Here is a 16,244-nt window from a genome sequence, read left to right as displayed (position 1 = left end):
GACGATTGTGGGGGGAAATACCGCTAGCCAAACACACTCGCAAACCTGTGCATATGGTTTTTAAGGAAAAACTACCCATTAATAATGCTGGGGCCTTGGCTGCCCACATCATTCCTTGGAAAACGTTCGTTCTCGGTTTAAAGGGGCCCCTGGCTGCTCTGTAGGATTAAGCGAGAGGGTCTACAAATTCCCAACCTCGTCACCGCCTTTGTGCGCCTAACCACTGCCGAACCTGGATGGCAGAGTAAAAAAATTACATTGTCGTAATCCTGGGGCCCTGGCTATTCATATAATTCTTTGAAAAACGTTCGTTCAGGGTTTTAAAGGGGCCTCTAGTGTTCCAGTTCGAGCAGGCAGTCGATGAGGGGGTTGGGGGGGTGTACTTTTGCTCGGGCTTCGTTACGTATGAAATGTTCTGTCATCTTTCGGGGCCCCTCCAAGCGACGGGCCCCTAGGCGGTCGCCTACTCCGCCCACCGTTAGATCCGCTACTGACTATTATGTGTCAGGATCAACAGCAGAGACATTCGTTTCATTGAACTTTTACACGAAAGTACTGGAACCAAATCTTCTCCGTTTCGTTTTAAGTCTAGTAAGCCATAAATGTCAAATCGATCGTTAAGCCGTGAAGAAGACGGAAAAGCAAGGGAAACAATGTTTAATTCTTTTAATTTTGAGATATTAGTCAAATTCAATCATGTCTCACACATCGAGGGAATTTATTGCAAGGGAATGAATGACACAACGAATAAGTGTCATGTTGTATTATCTTAAACATGGATAAAGTCTATCATTAGATCATGGTACAATGTACCTATGAATCTCAGTTGATCGATTGTATACATGACTGAAGTGTACGTCGATTTTCCATCATGCTTTGTGCATGTAAACACGCCAAACGAGACATCACTCTCCACGGTTTTATAAACATTTATCTGCTAAAACGGAAGCAAATAGCGGGGAACCTCCGAGTAAACATGCCGGATGCTGAACATAACCAACCACGTGACCAAGTGCATAAACAATCGCCGGATCGGCCCCGAATGCAATGCGTAGTTTGCGCTTCACAAAATGATCGACGCTTCGCACACCACAAGTCGGATAAATTGTGTGTTTTTTTGCTTCTCTCGCTCATTTTAACTGCTGGTCCCGAACAGGTTGGCCTGTTAGGTGAAGGTTTGTTTTTTTTTTGCTGTTGTTCCTTCTGACGGTCACGGTAAAATCTGCACCCGGAAGCAATTATTGAACAATTACTGCGCTCGGCAAAATGGCAAAATGGCAACAAATGAAAAAAAAACTCTCAACACTTCAGTCGAGTTTATGTGAGGGATCTGGGGGGTAAAGCCCCCAAAATCTAGCCGAAGCTTTGGTTTTTTTTTATTGAAAGAAAATATTATTCTAAACCAAACAAAAAAAAACACACAGCACACATACGGCCTGAACGGTTAAGGTTGTGAACCTTTTCAAAACAAATTGCCCAATGTCGATATTACGCAAAAGTGCCTTCATGCTATAGCAGCAGGTTTGCTTTGGTCGATAGTCAACAACAAAACCAATACGTTAATCGACAAATAAGCGCATTTATGCTATCGGCAAGGAAATACAGACAGGGGACATCGGTGGTATGCAAATTCATTTTACACCTTGCTGGAATAACAACGAACGATTTTTGGCATTTAATGGGCAGACGATACTTGTGACCATGATCAGATGCCGATCGACAGTGGAATGCAGCTTTCAATGAAATACATTGTGAATGAATTAAAAACAGGAAAGTAAACAATGTTTTCTTTTAGCAACTAACTGCAAAGAACACACAATCTTCAAAGGTTTGTGTAGGGGCCAATATGAAGTTCGAAAAACGACACGCATTCATGAAAGATCGTTGAAAGGAAAATTCGATCGTACGCGGTAGTAGTACACATTCAAATGTTTACACGACCGTTCCGTTTACACTCTCGCTTTCAGCGCGAGAAGGGGAAACTGTTGTCGGCGGAGCGGTGTTGAACGTGATTACAGTTATCGGATGGCGCAGTGCACGTTGCATAAGAAGATGCCCACTTATCAACAGCGGAACGATGAGATTTTGCCTACGATCGTAAAGTAAGGAAGGGATCGACCTGATGGGGCTGGCTTAGGAACAGATTGATGCCTGCTCAATGGGCTAATTCAGTCGATCAATGTTGGTCGATTGTTCCGCATTTGTTTACACGATTAAACACTATCGCACGATGGGAATATGGTGGAACTAACCTATCTCAAGTATGTTAGATTAATATTCTCTCCACAGCTTGTCGTGTTTGGGATACTATCCTATGAACAAATTGGGATCACATTTAATACACTTAAAACAATTTATAACTCACTGTGAATACGATACCGATGGATGTCCATCAAACCGTAGAAGACTAATCGCAAATGTATCGAAACAGAGGCAGCTTATCTTGCGTCCATAAAACCAGGTTTCCTATCATGTGGTACTGCTTCCTCGGCAAAACGTGCCGGTCCATTAGCATGCAAGCAAATCGCATCATTCGGTGATAGCATTCCAACTTCTGCGAAGCACTGATCGGTTGAACTGAGAAAGAAATAAAGCAAATCAAAACAAGGATGATCGGACCACCGATTCTTGGACTCCACGCAATCCGTCGCATGAAAAAGAGAATTTAGCTTACACGTGAGAGCGAACGAGAAAGAGAGAGAGAGAGAGAGAGAGAGTTGGTTCGGTACATTCGACGTTCGAACGCGCCACGGGACACACAACCACCGGAAAACAGTTACGATCTAGCCGGCTTCAGCGACGGACCTTAAAGGCGCACGGTGGTGTCGTCGTCGTCTTCGTCGTGATTAGGATAGGGCACACGAAGAGACGTAAAGCAAACTGTGAACAAAACCCGGAACCTGGCAAGGTAAAAAACCGCTTGCGTACGTTCTGGCTGAAACGCAATCGATTCTGGCGCCGGCTATTCCCGGTCTGTCTGAGTGACCGTGCGACAAAAGGTCGGCAAACACGCAACACGTACGATAGGGGAAGGCTCCATTTTTGTCAGCCCAACCGTCAGGCTTCGCGCAAAACTGATTTCGTTTTTGGCCTTGGCGCATCGATTGATTACGCGCGGGTTCAGACTCTCGGGGCAGTGTGTTGCTGTTTGCAGGGAAGTGCGCGGGATTAGAGGGTGCGCGCGTTACGTGATTAGATTTGTTAGTTGTCCGGTGTGCATTTGGTGTGGTTTGAAACAACGAAACAACGAAAAAAAGGAAAACGTTGCAAGGAAACGGGAAGAACGTGAGATTCGGGTGCACAAATACCACGTACAGCGTCGTCCATATCCGGTGCACACATTACGCGATACGTGCTCGATACTTTAGCCTAATATTTGGCTGCTGTGAACAGGTGAATTTTCAGTGTTCGTCACTACCTTCACGTGGCCGGATCGATCGAGTGTGGTACGACGAAACCGCCCGCTATGCATCCCCAACCAATGTAAACAGAGACTGCGTCGTATGACGAGTGCGTTTCTTATCGCACACGGCGTGTCATGCGTCTTGGTCGAAGAACGTGGGCATCAGGTTCGGGGCTGAAGATTTCGCGTACGCGATTGTGATAAAAGCACAACACAACGGTGCCTGCTCCATTAGTCAATATCATTATCCAAAGAGTGGCAGGATACACAGAACCAAATCAAAGAGCAAACCATCGCCGGTGGCCATTCCATTCAAGTAGGTTCTTTTACGACCGGGAGTCCCAGCTCGCAGGAAAGCAAGGGCAGTGCATGTGCTGGCTGCAAAATTGTGTATGTTTAGTGCGAATGAATTATGCAGGCCCGTGATGAAACGTCTCCACAGGCTGTGCGTTGCTGTGGTAACAACATGCGTGGATGGTAGGGATTCTACGAGACAGCATCAAGATCATGCGCCACAGCGAACCGATGCTTGGTGAGATAGATCGCCGATCGTACATGGAATGTACATGGTGCAAATTAGTCTAAATTGAAGTGCCTACAGCGAAGTCAAGCGGCTGCTTTTTGTTGGGCTTATATCGCCGTACGACGTCTAGGAAAGATCTTTCCCTGCTACAAAGTGGCCAGTGGCACTTACTTCCACGGTGCAAAAGTGTTAATTCGTCTTCGACTCATCTCCCGACCCCGTCTCGACGCTGCTGCCGTGCCAGCGCGATGCGAACGGGACCGGCATGATGAAGATCCAGCGCAAAAAACCGATCGCCTTTCTGCTGATCGTAGCGTTCGGCGTCCTGTTCTTCTGCTGCAACAACCTGTATCTGTTCCACATGCCGAAGGTGCGGCGCAAGGTAGACCAGGACACAGCGGAGCAGAATCTCACCGTTGGGCTGGAGGTGGTACGCAGGCTCTGGCATGCATGGGCCGTGGAGGAACCGCCTTTCCAGTCTGGGGGCGGTGGTCCAGTTCTCGTGACTACGCCGGTGCCGTTCGAACAGCATCACTTTAACCGTACTGTTAGCGATCGGCTCGGTGTCGATCGACCCATTCCAGATACGCGCCATCCAAAGTAAGTAGTTAAAGTTTTATGCGAGATTCATGTTTTGGGGTGGATCATAGTATTCGTGCTCTTTCTTGGACTAATGTGGGGTTTTTTTTTGCAAACGGTGGAACAATTCGTGAAGGTTATAACTAACACATATTGTTTGTAACGGTACAAGAGTGAACTAATCTTAAACGAAAATAATTAATCATTCTGGGCTATGAAAAGGCTGTATAAAAAACAACAACAAATCTTACGTTTCGCATGATCGTTCTTATGCTTCAAAATCGATTCGTGATCGAGGTTTGTAAATAAAAAATTGCCCCTCGCGTTGTTAAAAATATTGTTAGAATTGCTAGCAATACTAATAACACAAAATCTACGCCAAAGTCGGTTACCAACCTATGAACCAACTTAACACAATAGTTGCGATTTTTAAAAACGATAATTAATCAAATGCAATTAGCAAATAAAAAGGATTGTAAAAATTGTATAGTAATCCAACAAGTAAAGAATTGAATAATTCGGTTGAAAACTCTAGAATTATATGAACACATTTATGGAAACGTTTCGTTTCGCTTCGTCTTCCTTTCTTTACAATGTTTGTCTGAGGCAACTGAGCGGTTCAGAAGTCTCACGTTTCGGTATTAGATCTAATTCACCGATGGTCGTGGATCGAACCTCATTTCGAGCAGCGCGTTGAAAGAAAGGACGAGAAAGAATCGCGATATATGTATAATAAAAAGAAGTCTACTAACACATTCTGTATCAAAACATGATCGTTAAGAAAAACTTTTTTTTTCTTTAAGAAAAACTTTTTTTTCCCGTGAGTTTTTTCTGTAACTAATTTTTCTCACATTACCACTCTCAAAACAAAAAAAGAAACATAATTAATGCACGGTAAATGCTAAGAAATAATCCTAAATCAATGCGGAAAGATGAGTAAGTCGAACCCATTATAAAAAAACAATTTGTACACTGTTATACAACATCAAATTATAGTAATCCAATAAAGAAGAACTTAACTAACTTAACTCAAACCATGATCTTATATAGCGTAGTAGCTTGTTAAATAAAAAAGGTAGATCTTTTGCAATGTGTCAAATGTCTTAATTATGTATGTTACAATGAAAAGCACATTCATTAAGAAAGTGTGTTTATAATTTTATAACATGAAAATATTGTCTAGGGGTTTGAAAAAATGATTCTAGATTTGGAACTGTTACACAACAAACCAAAAAAAAAATATTTCTATTTATATAAAAACTGGTATAAATTCACTATGAAAATTAGTATTTAACACTTGTAGATATTTTGTCATTATTACATATTACATATAAAACTTTTTATAACCTTAACAGATTATATAGAAAAAGTTATGATTAGAATAATGCTTCAGAATAAATGTAAAATATTTAATTTGTACCCTCATTCCTTGGAGTTTGAACGATGTACTACATAGACCAAGTGCTGAAGCACGCGTCCCAGGGATCACACATCAATTAATAAATCATGCCTTATAAATTTTGTTTATTAACCTAAATAACAACATTTCCTCTTGCTATCGACAAAAAATCATCTTCATTAACTTAACAACAATGTAGTGTTAGAGCCACTGACTTCGTGCCGATTAGATTCGATTCCGTTGGTAAACAATCTTGACCGGCGATTTCAACGCTTGTCTATTGGAATGAAGGGTTGCACGTGGTTGAAAGCAACAGGCACGGTTGAGAAGGCGCTGGGCACTATAAGACATTCCGCTAATCAGCAGGAACGAATCACTTCGCAGTCGTGGGGATTTCCTCGCCAGTTATTGACCCCAAAGCAAGGAGTCGCGGGAAACCGTTTGCTCATGAGTTTTGCAGTAGTAAAAACGGTCAAGTGTGTTCAGCAACTCATCGAAATTGATTGACGATGGTGTTAGCCGAGCGCACATAATCTTGCAAACTTCACGCACGGTTATTGTCAGGAGGATTAAGAAAACCCACAACAACTCGCACATCGTTATCTGGTGTGAAGTTGAATTTCTATAGAAATACAGGCCAAACTAACTTTTTGTTAGGGTTGCGGAGAAATAAAATGATGTTCTTTACTGTTTAAAATGCGTTTGATTGAATAAATCACAGGGTCGGGGCCATGTAACCAGATGGTGTTTGATTATTTAAATATTTTTCTTGCAATAGGATAAGACAGCATTTTTCAAGACTAACAATAGCGGTGTTATAAATCAATTCAAGTGTATCAACATTTTGGTCTATGCCTAAAGCGAATTGGAATATTGAAAACAAATGGCAATAAATTATAATTGGATACATGTAACTAAAATATGCAAATAAAAGCTCCTCATATGGAAAGGGTATGGACATTAAAAACGGAATATGTTTGGTAGCAGAGATCATTATGCAGCACACCACCTTTACACGAATCAAAATCTATTGGACTATTTAGTTTCCTACTGCCCAATTGAATTCTTCTCACATACAGTACGTAGCATATTGGCCATTAATTACTTGTCTCCTTCTTTTAGTGATATGGCTTATTCAAATTCCTAATTGTTGTTGCAGTTAAGTGAATTGTTTATCCTCCATTTCAATGATCTCGTTCTCGCGTATGTGTTGCACTTTTATTTCTAAATAACATTTGACAGAATAAAGCTATTTTGTTAAATTTTTGGGAATGCTTGAAAAAACATGTTTTGGATCATTTAAGCACAATCCAGATTTTTGGCAATGTTTCAAAATTTGATTTTAGTCCTGGATATCTATACCAGCTACCACGGTAAGTCTTTATAGGAAAATTGTGTTTTTTTACAATACATACGGTGTACCCAGGTACGTGGGTTTATGATTTATGGTGTATTTTGAATATTGAAATTATGGAGGTATTTGAGACTTCCACTCGTCTCTTTTAAATTCCTTGTTCAAGAGTGTTTTACACAAACACTGTTTGACTATTTAGCATTTTAATGTTTCATACTTTATTTAGTACTTCTGGGAAATATGTATATAAGTTATCCGGGTTATGATCCACTATTGCACAGCTTTAAAAGATAAAGAAAAAAGGAATATTGTTTATTCTTTATTATTGCCATCAATATTAAATACATAATTGATGATCACTCAACAAATGAAACGGAATACTGAACGACATTCTTTTGTTTGAACTTTACGACTACTCGTTCGTTTTACGACTACTCGTACAATTCGTTGTACGATAGTAAGAGGTCATCGTACAACGTCAGTAACGTAAATAGAACTCGTTATTATAGCGGCTCTTACACTGTCCAGCCACACAAACGAAATGTAGATAAACGCGCATACTAAATAAAACTCTTTGGAGCATCTTCTCCTAGATCATGGCTCAGAGAAGTTCTCCATATTTGGACATTGGGCGTATTTCAAAGGTGTGAGTATTGCAAGTGTATATTTATTTAGATACTCACAATTTTAATGCTGAGTAGAAAAGTTTTCTTAGGCTTCATCGACCAATTGATTGCCAACACATTTGCCCGTATCTCAACATTAATTATGTTATTGTTGGTGGTATTTGATCCACGAAAAAGAATCCTGATCCAACAGATTATCTATTCATTTTTGTATGTGACAAATCTAGCAATTTAAAAAGTTTGAGCAGAATTAGTAACATCGCTGTCGTCCTCAAACATCACATCATTTCATAATGTAAAAGAACCTCTCGTAAAATTAGGTACTTAGTAAATGGAATTAATTTAAGAAAATAAGTTTTACCTCAAATTCCATTATATATGGACATAAAACGGACTATACAATAATGTCGAGGCCACCTAACTACGATTAAGTTTCAGGAAAATAATTAAAATTCAATCTATTTTTTAGCCAAACATAACAAGTCACGGGAAAACTAATCACACATCACACATAAATCTACATTGCCATGTTGATGGTCGCAATCCGCTCGAATTGATGAATGCGTGACTAAATTTTATATCTCACGACTTAAGCACCGCCATCGAGACTTTGTTCCCTCACCATCCACCGCTGGGTGGACTGGGTGGTGAAATTTAAATAAGTATTCAAAATATTTGGAGCTCTAAAGTTTCCATAACAGGAAACCGACAGTCAGCTACATATTAGCGTCTGTTATCAAGTGGCATAATGGCTTTCAGAGCTTGATCAGGGTGTGTTGAAACGAGATATTTACATATCCTTCATTATTCGATTTGAAGGTTTCACCACCGTCAGCCTATCATGCCGCTCGATGAGCTTCAACATTATTGAACGGACGGGTTGTGTGAATTTCAATACATTCAGTAGGAATTAATATTTTATTCCGATTTAAGACGTTGCTTTTAAGCATTTTTTTAAATCACAAAACATTACTACAATACAATAATAATTCTCGTTTCAGCTGCCAACAGCGTACCTACCTCACAACGCCTGGGCGTACTACATCTGTGATAATAACGTTCCATAATGAAGCCACCTCCACGCTGCTGCGAACGATCGCCAGCATCCTGCAACGTACTCCGCTCGATATGTTGCACGAAATAATCCTAATAGATGACTGCAGTAACCATCATGAGAGCAATAGTCTGGACCATCCTGCGGAAGTTGGCAAAAAACTTCAATATGTTAGCTATGAATCATTCAACCAAATTCCACTCGTCAGATACTACCGAAATTCCGTTCGACAAGGTACGTCATAGTTTAAAGCGTTACTATATTCATGCCAAATGTTTTTCTTATTAATCAAATTCTCTGTGCAGGACTGATACGTTCCAGAAACATTGGTGCTACGTACGCGAGTGGTAGTTATATTATGTTTCTAGACAGCCATTGTGAGGTAAACCGGGGCTGGCTGGAACCACTGCACGATCGGCTCGCGATCGATGCGACTGCCATCCTTAGCCCGGTGATAGACATTATCGATCCACATACCTTCGAGTATCGGGCAAACAGTGCCCGATTGCGGGGCGGTTTCGATTGGAGTCTTCACTTTCGCTGGTTGCCAATCGCCGAGGAAGAGTTGGAGCACCGACGCCATGATGAATCGTTACCCTTCTATAGTCCTGCCATCTCCGGAGGCATATTTATTGTAGCGAAGAATTTGTTCGAGCTGCTTGGTGGATTCGATCCGGGCATGGACATTTGGGGCGGCGAATCGCTCGAGATGTCACTAAAGGCGTGGATGTGCGGAGCACACGTGGAGGTTGTGCCCTGTTCACGTGTCGGACACGTGTTCCGGCGTAAGCATCCGTTCAGCTTTCTTCCCGATGGCAGCCATATTACGTATTTACGGTAAGGTAGTATATTACAACGGTAGCGTGATCGTTACGTATAACGAATTTTTCCTTTCCGATCGACTTTCTCTCTTCGTTTCGGCTTCAGCAACACGAAACGTCTAGCACTCGTTTGGATGGATGAGTTTAAGAACTTCTTCTACGAAGCCCGCCCAGAAGCGGTGACCATCGAAGCGGGATCGATTATCCAACAGCAGGATCTGCGACGTACACTAAACTGTCGCAAATTCAGCTGGTATCTGCAGAACGTTTTTCTCGACCTGAAGCTTCCAAACGAAAACAATGTCGCTTTCGGGCAGCTACGACACGGTGAACGCTGTCTCGCCGTTAAACCAAAGAAAGGTCCAGCACTGGGCAGAACGCGTAAGCGATCGAACGAGAATGATGTGACATTGGTAGAGTGTGGGGCACGTGATATCGATGGCAGTGAAGGGCAGCTCCAGTGGGCACTACACAAAACCAACGGCCAGTTAAGTACGGAGCGTGCGATTTGTCTTACGGTGCGTAATGGTTTCGTACAGGCTGAACGTTGTCGCCAGAAGAGTAACATTTCACGAACAGCCGATAAGGAAGGTCAACGGTGGCAACGACAGGGCGGTACACTGATACACCAAGCAAGCGGAATGTGCCTGGAAAGTCTCGTCAGGGATGATGTCGGTGCGTCCGAATGCCGCCGTGGTGCACCATCGCAGCTGTGGAGTTTCTCTGTAGAAGTGCAACAGCTCACGTAGCTAAGCTCATGTACCAAAAATATACACACCATGTAAAGTTAAGTTAATTTGGCTGTTGGTCATTTCTTTCCTTTCGTTTAGCAAAGAATATACAATCGCGGGATGTTTGTTAGTTGATAGTAGTGTTTCCTTTCTCCAGTTGTGTTTGTGTGTATGGTTTATCTCTGTTTACATCACAATATTACATTCGAATTGAGTACCAGCCGTGCGTTCGTACATACATTTGGTATTTTGCTTCTCGTCTCGATTACACACACAAATGTTCTGCACAACGTTAACCAACCATCCGTCCATCTAATCATCAATAAATCTTTGAAACGTGTAAGCGTTTAAAATAATGGACTTCAGTGTGTGTACACTGTCGTCCATTGCCCGTAACAGGACTGTGATGTTTTGTTCATTGTTGCAATTATGCAGTTCTACATTTCTGTTTTCTATCCTTCCTTATCGTTCTAGGTGATAATACACGTTCTTCCTTTACACTCTACTAACCCGTACCCTTGAACGGCCCAAATCTGTTTAATCCAAACTGAAACTAGTTAAAATATTGCTGGGACGTTAGAATTCACTTCCATTTCCGTGAGGTGCCGCTAGTGACTGTATATTGACAGTATTTGAATCATGTTTAGTGTTGTCTCCTACACCTTTAGTCAGGTGCGGAAAAGTAGGATGTTGATATATTGCTCAAGAGTGGCAATTGTGTCTATTTTGCATCCAGAATTCAAAAAATCTAATTAATTTCGTGGTGTAGTGGTAACATAACGTAAATACTTACATCGAAAAATGTACTGTGCATATAGAAAATACCTGAAACCATGTAAAACCATACCCTGAATGTAAATGAGATTCTTCCCGTTTGCTAACCGGCAGGATTCTGATTAAGCTCAATAAGTATACCCAAAACAGTTCAAAGGTATTCCAATGATATGGTGGAGCAAATAATACCCTCGGAAATTCAACATATTTAAGATAATAAAGAAAAGTGAAAGTCCACTAGAACGCGTATGGTCGTTGAGCCAAGAACATGTAGCAGAATAATTACTTTCACTAGCGTGTTTCGATCGGAATTCTGATTCCGATGCAACAATTCCATCGTCTTACGTAGCATCACTGGGAAGCTTACTGTACCGTGTACTCTAATGACTAAGTAGTTGGTGGCAATGCTACGCGCAACGAAACAAAAAAAACAAACAACCATTATCAATACAACTAAAACAATGTAACGAACGAAACAACGAAAAACGATCTGTGGTTCCATCTCCGCATCTCCGATCCTCTACCTCCTTTACCTGCATATGCATATGAATAAGCTGCTCAGTTGTCCTTGGGTGGCAAGCAAACGCCCCAGCCCAACACTCGCCGATCGAAACCGCTCGAAAAGAGATTGCAGTTTGAGCTGATATCTTCGGTCCAGGCGACTGCGGACACCATACGTCGATGGCCCTGACGGCTCGTGCGTGGTAGCCGCGCAATGCGCTGTCCGTTCAAATCGAACAACCGAATATGGCGATTATCGTGCGGGATGGCGATCACACCGCTGGCCGACACGGCCAACCGATTTACGGCAGAGTCCGTGCGGATGGTGGTCAGTGCAGAACGCATGTTACGCAGCTCCCATACCTTCACTGAGCGATCATCAGACCCGGAGACTACCTTATCATCTCGCGTAAATACTGTTGAGGTTACGTTTCTGGAAGATAAAAAAAAACAAACAAACGGTTACGGAAAGTGTCTCGCGGATTCGCTGTCGGCATCTTACTCGGTGTGCCCTTGGAAAACTGAAACCGCCGGAATGGGGTCACGGAAATCCCACAGTCGGAAGGTGGAATCGCGTGAAGCTGTCACCACAAGCCGTTGACTCGGATGGGCCGACGCGTGGGTCAGTTCGTGATCGTGACCACATAGTGGATGCAATGGTTCTCGGGTTTCCACGTCCCACAGAATCGCTGTCCGATCCCAGCTGGCCGTTATGACTTGATCACCGCCGGGTAGCCAGTCGGCTGCCACCACCACCGCCGTGTGTCCTCCGGGACCGGAAAATTCGCACAACGGCGTCCGCAATACATCGATCCTTTCCTTCTCCTCGTACGGTCCTTCCTCCTCTTCTTCGAGTTCCTCCTCCGAGGAATGACCCTTTCGTGCCGGTACCTCCCAGTTCACGGCAGCCTGCCATATTTGAGCGGTGGCATCCCCACTGCCCGTTAGCACAATGTCACGCGTCGGATGAAACTTGATCGAGTTGACCGATCCACTGTGGCCCTGGTACTGCAGTAAACAACGCCCCGTATCGATGCCCCAAATGCACGCACTGTGATCGGCCGAAGCAGTACCGATGATGGGTTGGCCGGCTTTCGTGCTGACCTGCCAGACACCGTCCTTGTGACCACAAAATTCGCGCACCAGCGAACTGACGACGGACTGGGCCTTGAAGCTTGACACGATGCGACTCGTCTGTGCCCGGAGCTTGTGGCCGGCCTTCACTTTGCTGCCTGCACTGCCAAGCTTCGATTTGAAGCTCTTGTTTACCGATCCATCCACCTCAAATGCGTCCTGCAGCGGGAGTCTCTCACCCACGGTTGAATCGCGCGGAGTTCCGGCGACAGCTTCCAACTTTTCGCGTACTGCAAAAAAAAAAAAAGAATCAAACGGAATATCAACAGATGGAACACTCTTTGCTTCAGCGTACTTACAGCTCATGTTTTCCACATGCAACAGTTCAAACTCCTTTTCGATCTGCGAAAACAGATGATGCAGCCGAGCTCGGAACGGTTCGTCGCCACCTCCCAGGGATCCAGGCATGATGTCTTCGGCCAGACTGCCAAGCTTTAACGAGCGTTTCGCAGTCAGCTGTTTGCCCATAACTGATGCTCCACTGACACCACCGGCCGTCGTACCAGCTACTACCGTTCCAGTGGCACTTCCTCCTACGCCAACCCCAGCGACTCCAGGGTTCAGGGGACCGCCGGATGCAGTGGTACTAACTCCGGTGGCACCTCCACTAACCGAGGAAGAGGCGACCGCAGGTTGCTTCGACGAGGATCCATCCAATGGCATTTTCTGACGACCAAGCAAATCTAAAGCCATCGATTTTATCGAATCCGCTACCGTGAGCTGGTGCCTTAATCCGTTTCCGTGCGCCACCACCACCACCGTTGCGCTCCGGGAGCGCTTGCGATATCGTTGTCGTCGTTATGCAAGTGTGCAAATGCGTCGATTGCCACCTCCAACCGCCTCTTCCCACAAGCGGTGCTGTTGTTTGCTTTTCAAGGCAATTGGGAAAATTCACTCACTTCGGACCACTTTTTACTGTACTCTCACAAATCGTTTCACTGAAGGTCAATATTTCCTAATCAATTCCTATCCGCACGAAGGCTGGGGTGAAATTTCGTTTAAACAATCATATTTATCAGTGATATTCTGTAGTGGCACTGTGTGGTCCACTAGCCGTCGTGTTAAAATGCGTCGTTTTCTTTTACCACGGCACGGATACAAGTGTTATCTGGCAAATTGATTGATAATATACACCAAAACAGGGACTAGAGATATTTTTCCTAGCGCTACTTGTCGAATTTGTTTTGAGTACCAGTTTTGGTCGAAGTGCCTAAAGATGAGGTGGGCTGTCAAAAAGAACAGAGGCGTACAACTGCTGTCTACGATTCACGCAAGCTATTATTAAAACAAACGCAATACAGTTCTAATGTAAGCTTGGCGGATAACATAAATTTGAACTGTATTGCCTGTATTTGATTGAAATAAGTTTCGTCATATCTGAGATTAATTATAGCAGAAAATGTAAAATTTAAAAAATCGCACAACGAATATGTGCTGGAGTTTGACATCCCTGAGATATGTTAACTGTTTGACGTTTACAATGCCGATTGACAACTGCCCACCAGGCGCGTTGTAGTTGTATGGGTGTGATCTGGGGTCCTTTCGTTCAGGCTAGCGCTACATAACGGCCACATTTTCATGCTGAATTGTTTAAATTTTGAAATGCTCAATAATTATAAGAAAAAATCTAGATATTGCAAATGTAGTCCACATAGATTGTGTTTATCATGTTTATGTGAAGACGTGGACTAAAACGTGTTTCATCTTCCAATGTCACGTGACTGTAGAAATGTACTTTTTGCACTCAGGAGAAATTATTCTTTGTAGTTAATCTTCTTTGCATAATGGTGAATATAATGGTTAATAATGGTATGCTGTATAGAAATCATTTTTTATTAAACTTTTAAACAAACCTAACTGGTACGGCTTTTTGGATGTACGATCGTCATAACGTAGTTTATGGCACTACTATCTTCACCACGCGATCGTTGCACAACGTTTCGTCCGGAATCATTGAGAAGGGTTCGCGATCGAACACTAGCTTTCATTTGGAGAAAATCTTCTTGCAGTTCTTTCATGAGACATTCGAATCGGTTAATTCGACTAGTGTACGCCTCGAGAACATCCTGGTCTGGTTCTGATGTAGTTTTGGATTCGTTGCTTTCCTTCAGTTTGTTATAATCTTCCAGCAGTTGGTCGTATTTTTGACGGCTTACAAAATTATCCAGGTCCTGTGCTGTGTCGATTTTCGGCAGGTCTTCTATTGTTTCCATGTTATGGATACTCTTACTTTTGTAGCGTTGTGTTCTAGTCCGCGAGTACTTCACGAATGAGCTAATCTAACTGAACGACAAGCAATAGAACGAAACATCACATCAGTGGCCATCCACAAGAGTTATCAGCTAATGATTACTCCTATAACAATGAGAAGAGCAGGTTGATGTAATGCCTTAGATAAATGATGCAGAATGCGAATTTCAGTCTCACGTCACGAAATACGCAAGACGCTTAAGTCAACATACGATATGGAGTTTATTGTTTTCACCAAAACAGTGCATAAAGCTCTGTGTAGAACCAGATTTTTTATGTGATTGCTTTATAACCGCTCGAAAACGAGAGATAATGATGTCGTACAGCTTCATATCAGATTGTAGATGATGTTTTTCTACTGGTTGGACGATAGATAGCGAGTTTACGGAGAAGAAACGTGTACACTTATCTACACAGATAGTAAAACAGCTGATTTATAGTATTTTTTTAAAAATCAAATTTGGTTAAAACTAACTCGCAATTAGCTATGGAAGTGATATATAATTTTTGTATTTTCAAAGCTATACCAGATCAGGAAATATCTACCCGCCTCAAGTAAGATTAGCAAAACACCGAGCTGTGAAAAACTCAGGAAAAACTAATGCACGCCAATCGATGATCTTTAATTGAAGCCCTGGGATCTCAACTATCTCATTCACAAGATGTAATATAATTTAGAGTACAGTAGTGTTAATGAGTTGAACATTCTCTGCAAGATGGAATTCCCAATACTGATTAGATTTTTTTCCATACAGCAAATTCGGAAGAAGAATGAAAGTTCCACCAGATACCCAGTGAATTACCTGGTCCCTGAAAACCAGACAATAGCGTAGATGTTTTCGACTCATCGAGATTAATAGTACATTCGTATCAGACAATTCGCTTTTCTTTGGATACTCCCGAAGGAATGGAAAATAAATATCCAATGTCCAAACTTTCTCTTACCGGGACATGATTCTTAGGCGAATGTCAAGATGTCCTTCGGAGATTCTGCTTCCCATTTAAAACAACATTGTCTATATCAGAAGGATAAGAACACCTTTATCAATGGTTTGTTTATCAATCTAATGCTGGTGTCAGTTCCTTTCAAGTTGC

The 16,244-nt window shown here is 42.5% G+C and overlaps 2 protein-coding genes across 2 annotated transcripts; one reads left to right on the top strand and one right to left on the bottom strand.

Annotated features, from left to right (window-relative positions):
• LOC125760794 (polypeptide N-acetylgalactosaminyltransferase 14-like) lies at positions 1-10,555 on the top strand. The gene is made up of 4 exons (XM_049421305.1): positions 1-4,526; positions 8,886-9,172; positions 9,244-9,775; positions 9,866-10,555. Exons 1-4 carry the CDS (start codon positions 4,192-4,194, stop codon positions 10,506-10,508), a joined length of 1,797 nt encoding a protein of 598 aa, XP_049277262.1. The 5' UTR covers positions 1-4,191; the 3' UTR covers positions 10,509-10,555.
• A 58-nt stretch (positions 10,556-10,613) lies between these two features.
• Positions 10,614-14,137, bottom strand: LOC125760797 (WD repeat-containing protein 37). Its single transcript, XM_049421314.1, has 3 exons — positions 13,199-14,137; positions 12,268-13,129; positions 10,614-12,198 (listed from the first exon to the last, which is right to left on the bottom strand). The coding sequence occupies exons 1-3, from the start codon at positions 13,590-13,592 to the stop codon at positions 11,823-11,825; spliced, it is 1,632 nt and encodes a 543-aa protein (XP_049277271.1). The 5' UTR covers positions 13,593-14,137; the 3' UTR covers positions 10,614-11,822.
• Between the last annotated feature and the right edge of the window lie 2,107 nt (positions 14,138-16,244).

Source organism: Anopheles funestus, chromosome 2RL (genome assembly GCF_943734845.2).
Source record: "Anopheles funestus chromosome 2RL, idAnoFuneDA-416_04, whole genome shotgun sequence".
Classification (NCBI taxonomy): Eukaryota; Metazoa; Arthropoda; class Insecta; order Diptera; family Culicidae; genus Anopheles; species Anopheles funestus.
The sequence above is the reverse complement of the archived record's forward strand: the minus strand, read 5'-3'. Positions and strand labels throughout refer to the sequence as shown.

Coding starts and splice junctions, on each gene's coding strand:
- LOC125760797 (XM_049421314.1), bottom strand. CDS start 13,592: ATGGCTTTAGATTTGCTTGGTCGTCAGAAAATGCCATTGGATGGATCC. Junction 13,130..13,198: donor GCATGTGGAAAACATGAGCT/GTAAGTACGCTG, acceptor TTTTTTTTGCAG/TACGCGAAAAGTTGGAAGCT. Junction 12,199..12,267: donor GTTTTCCAAGGGCACACCGA/GTAAGATGCCGA, acceptor TTTATCTTCCAG/AAACGTAACCTCAACAGTAT.
- LOC125760794 (XM_049421305.1), top strand. CDS start 4,192: ATGATGAAGATCCAGCGCAAAAAACCGATCGCCTTTCTGCTGATCGTA. Junction 4,527..8,885: donor CCAGATACGCGCCATCCAAA/GTAAGTAGTTAA, acceptor TTCTCGTTTCAG/CTGCCAACAGCGTACCTACC. Junction 9,173..9,243: donor CCGAAATTCCGTTCGACAAG/GTACGTCATAGT, acceptor TTCTCTGTGCAG/GACTGATACGTTCCAGAAAC.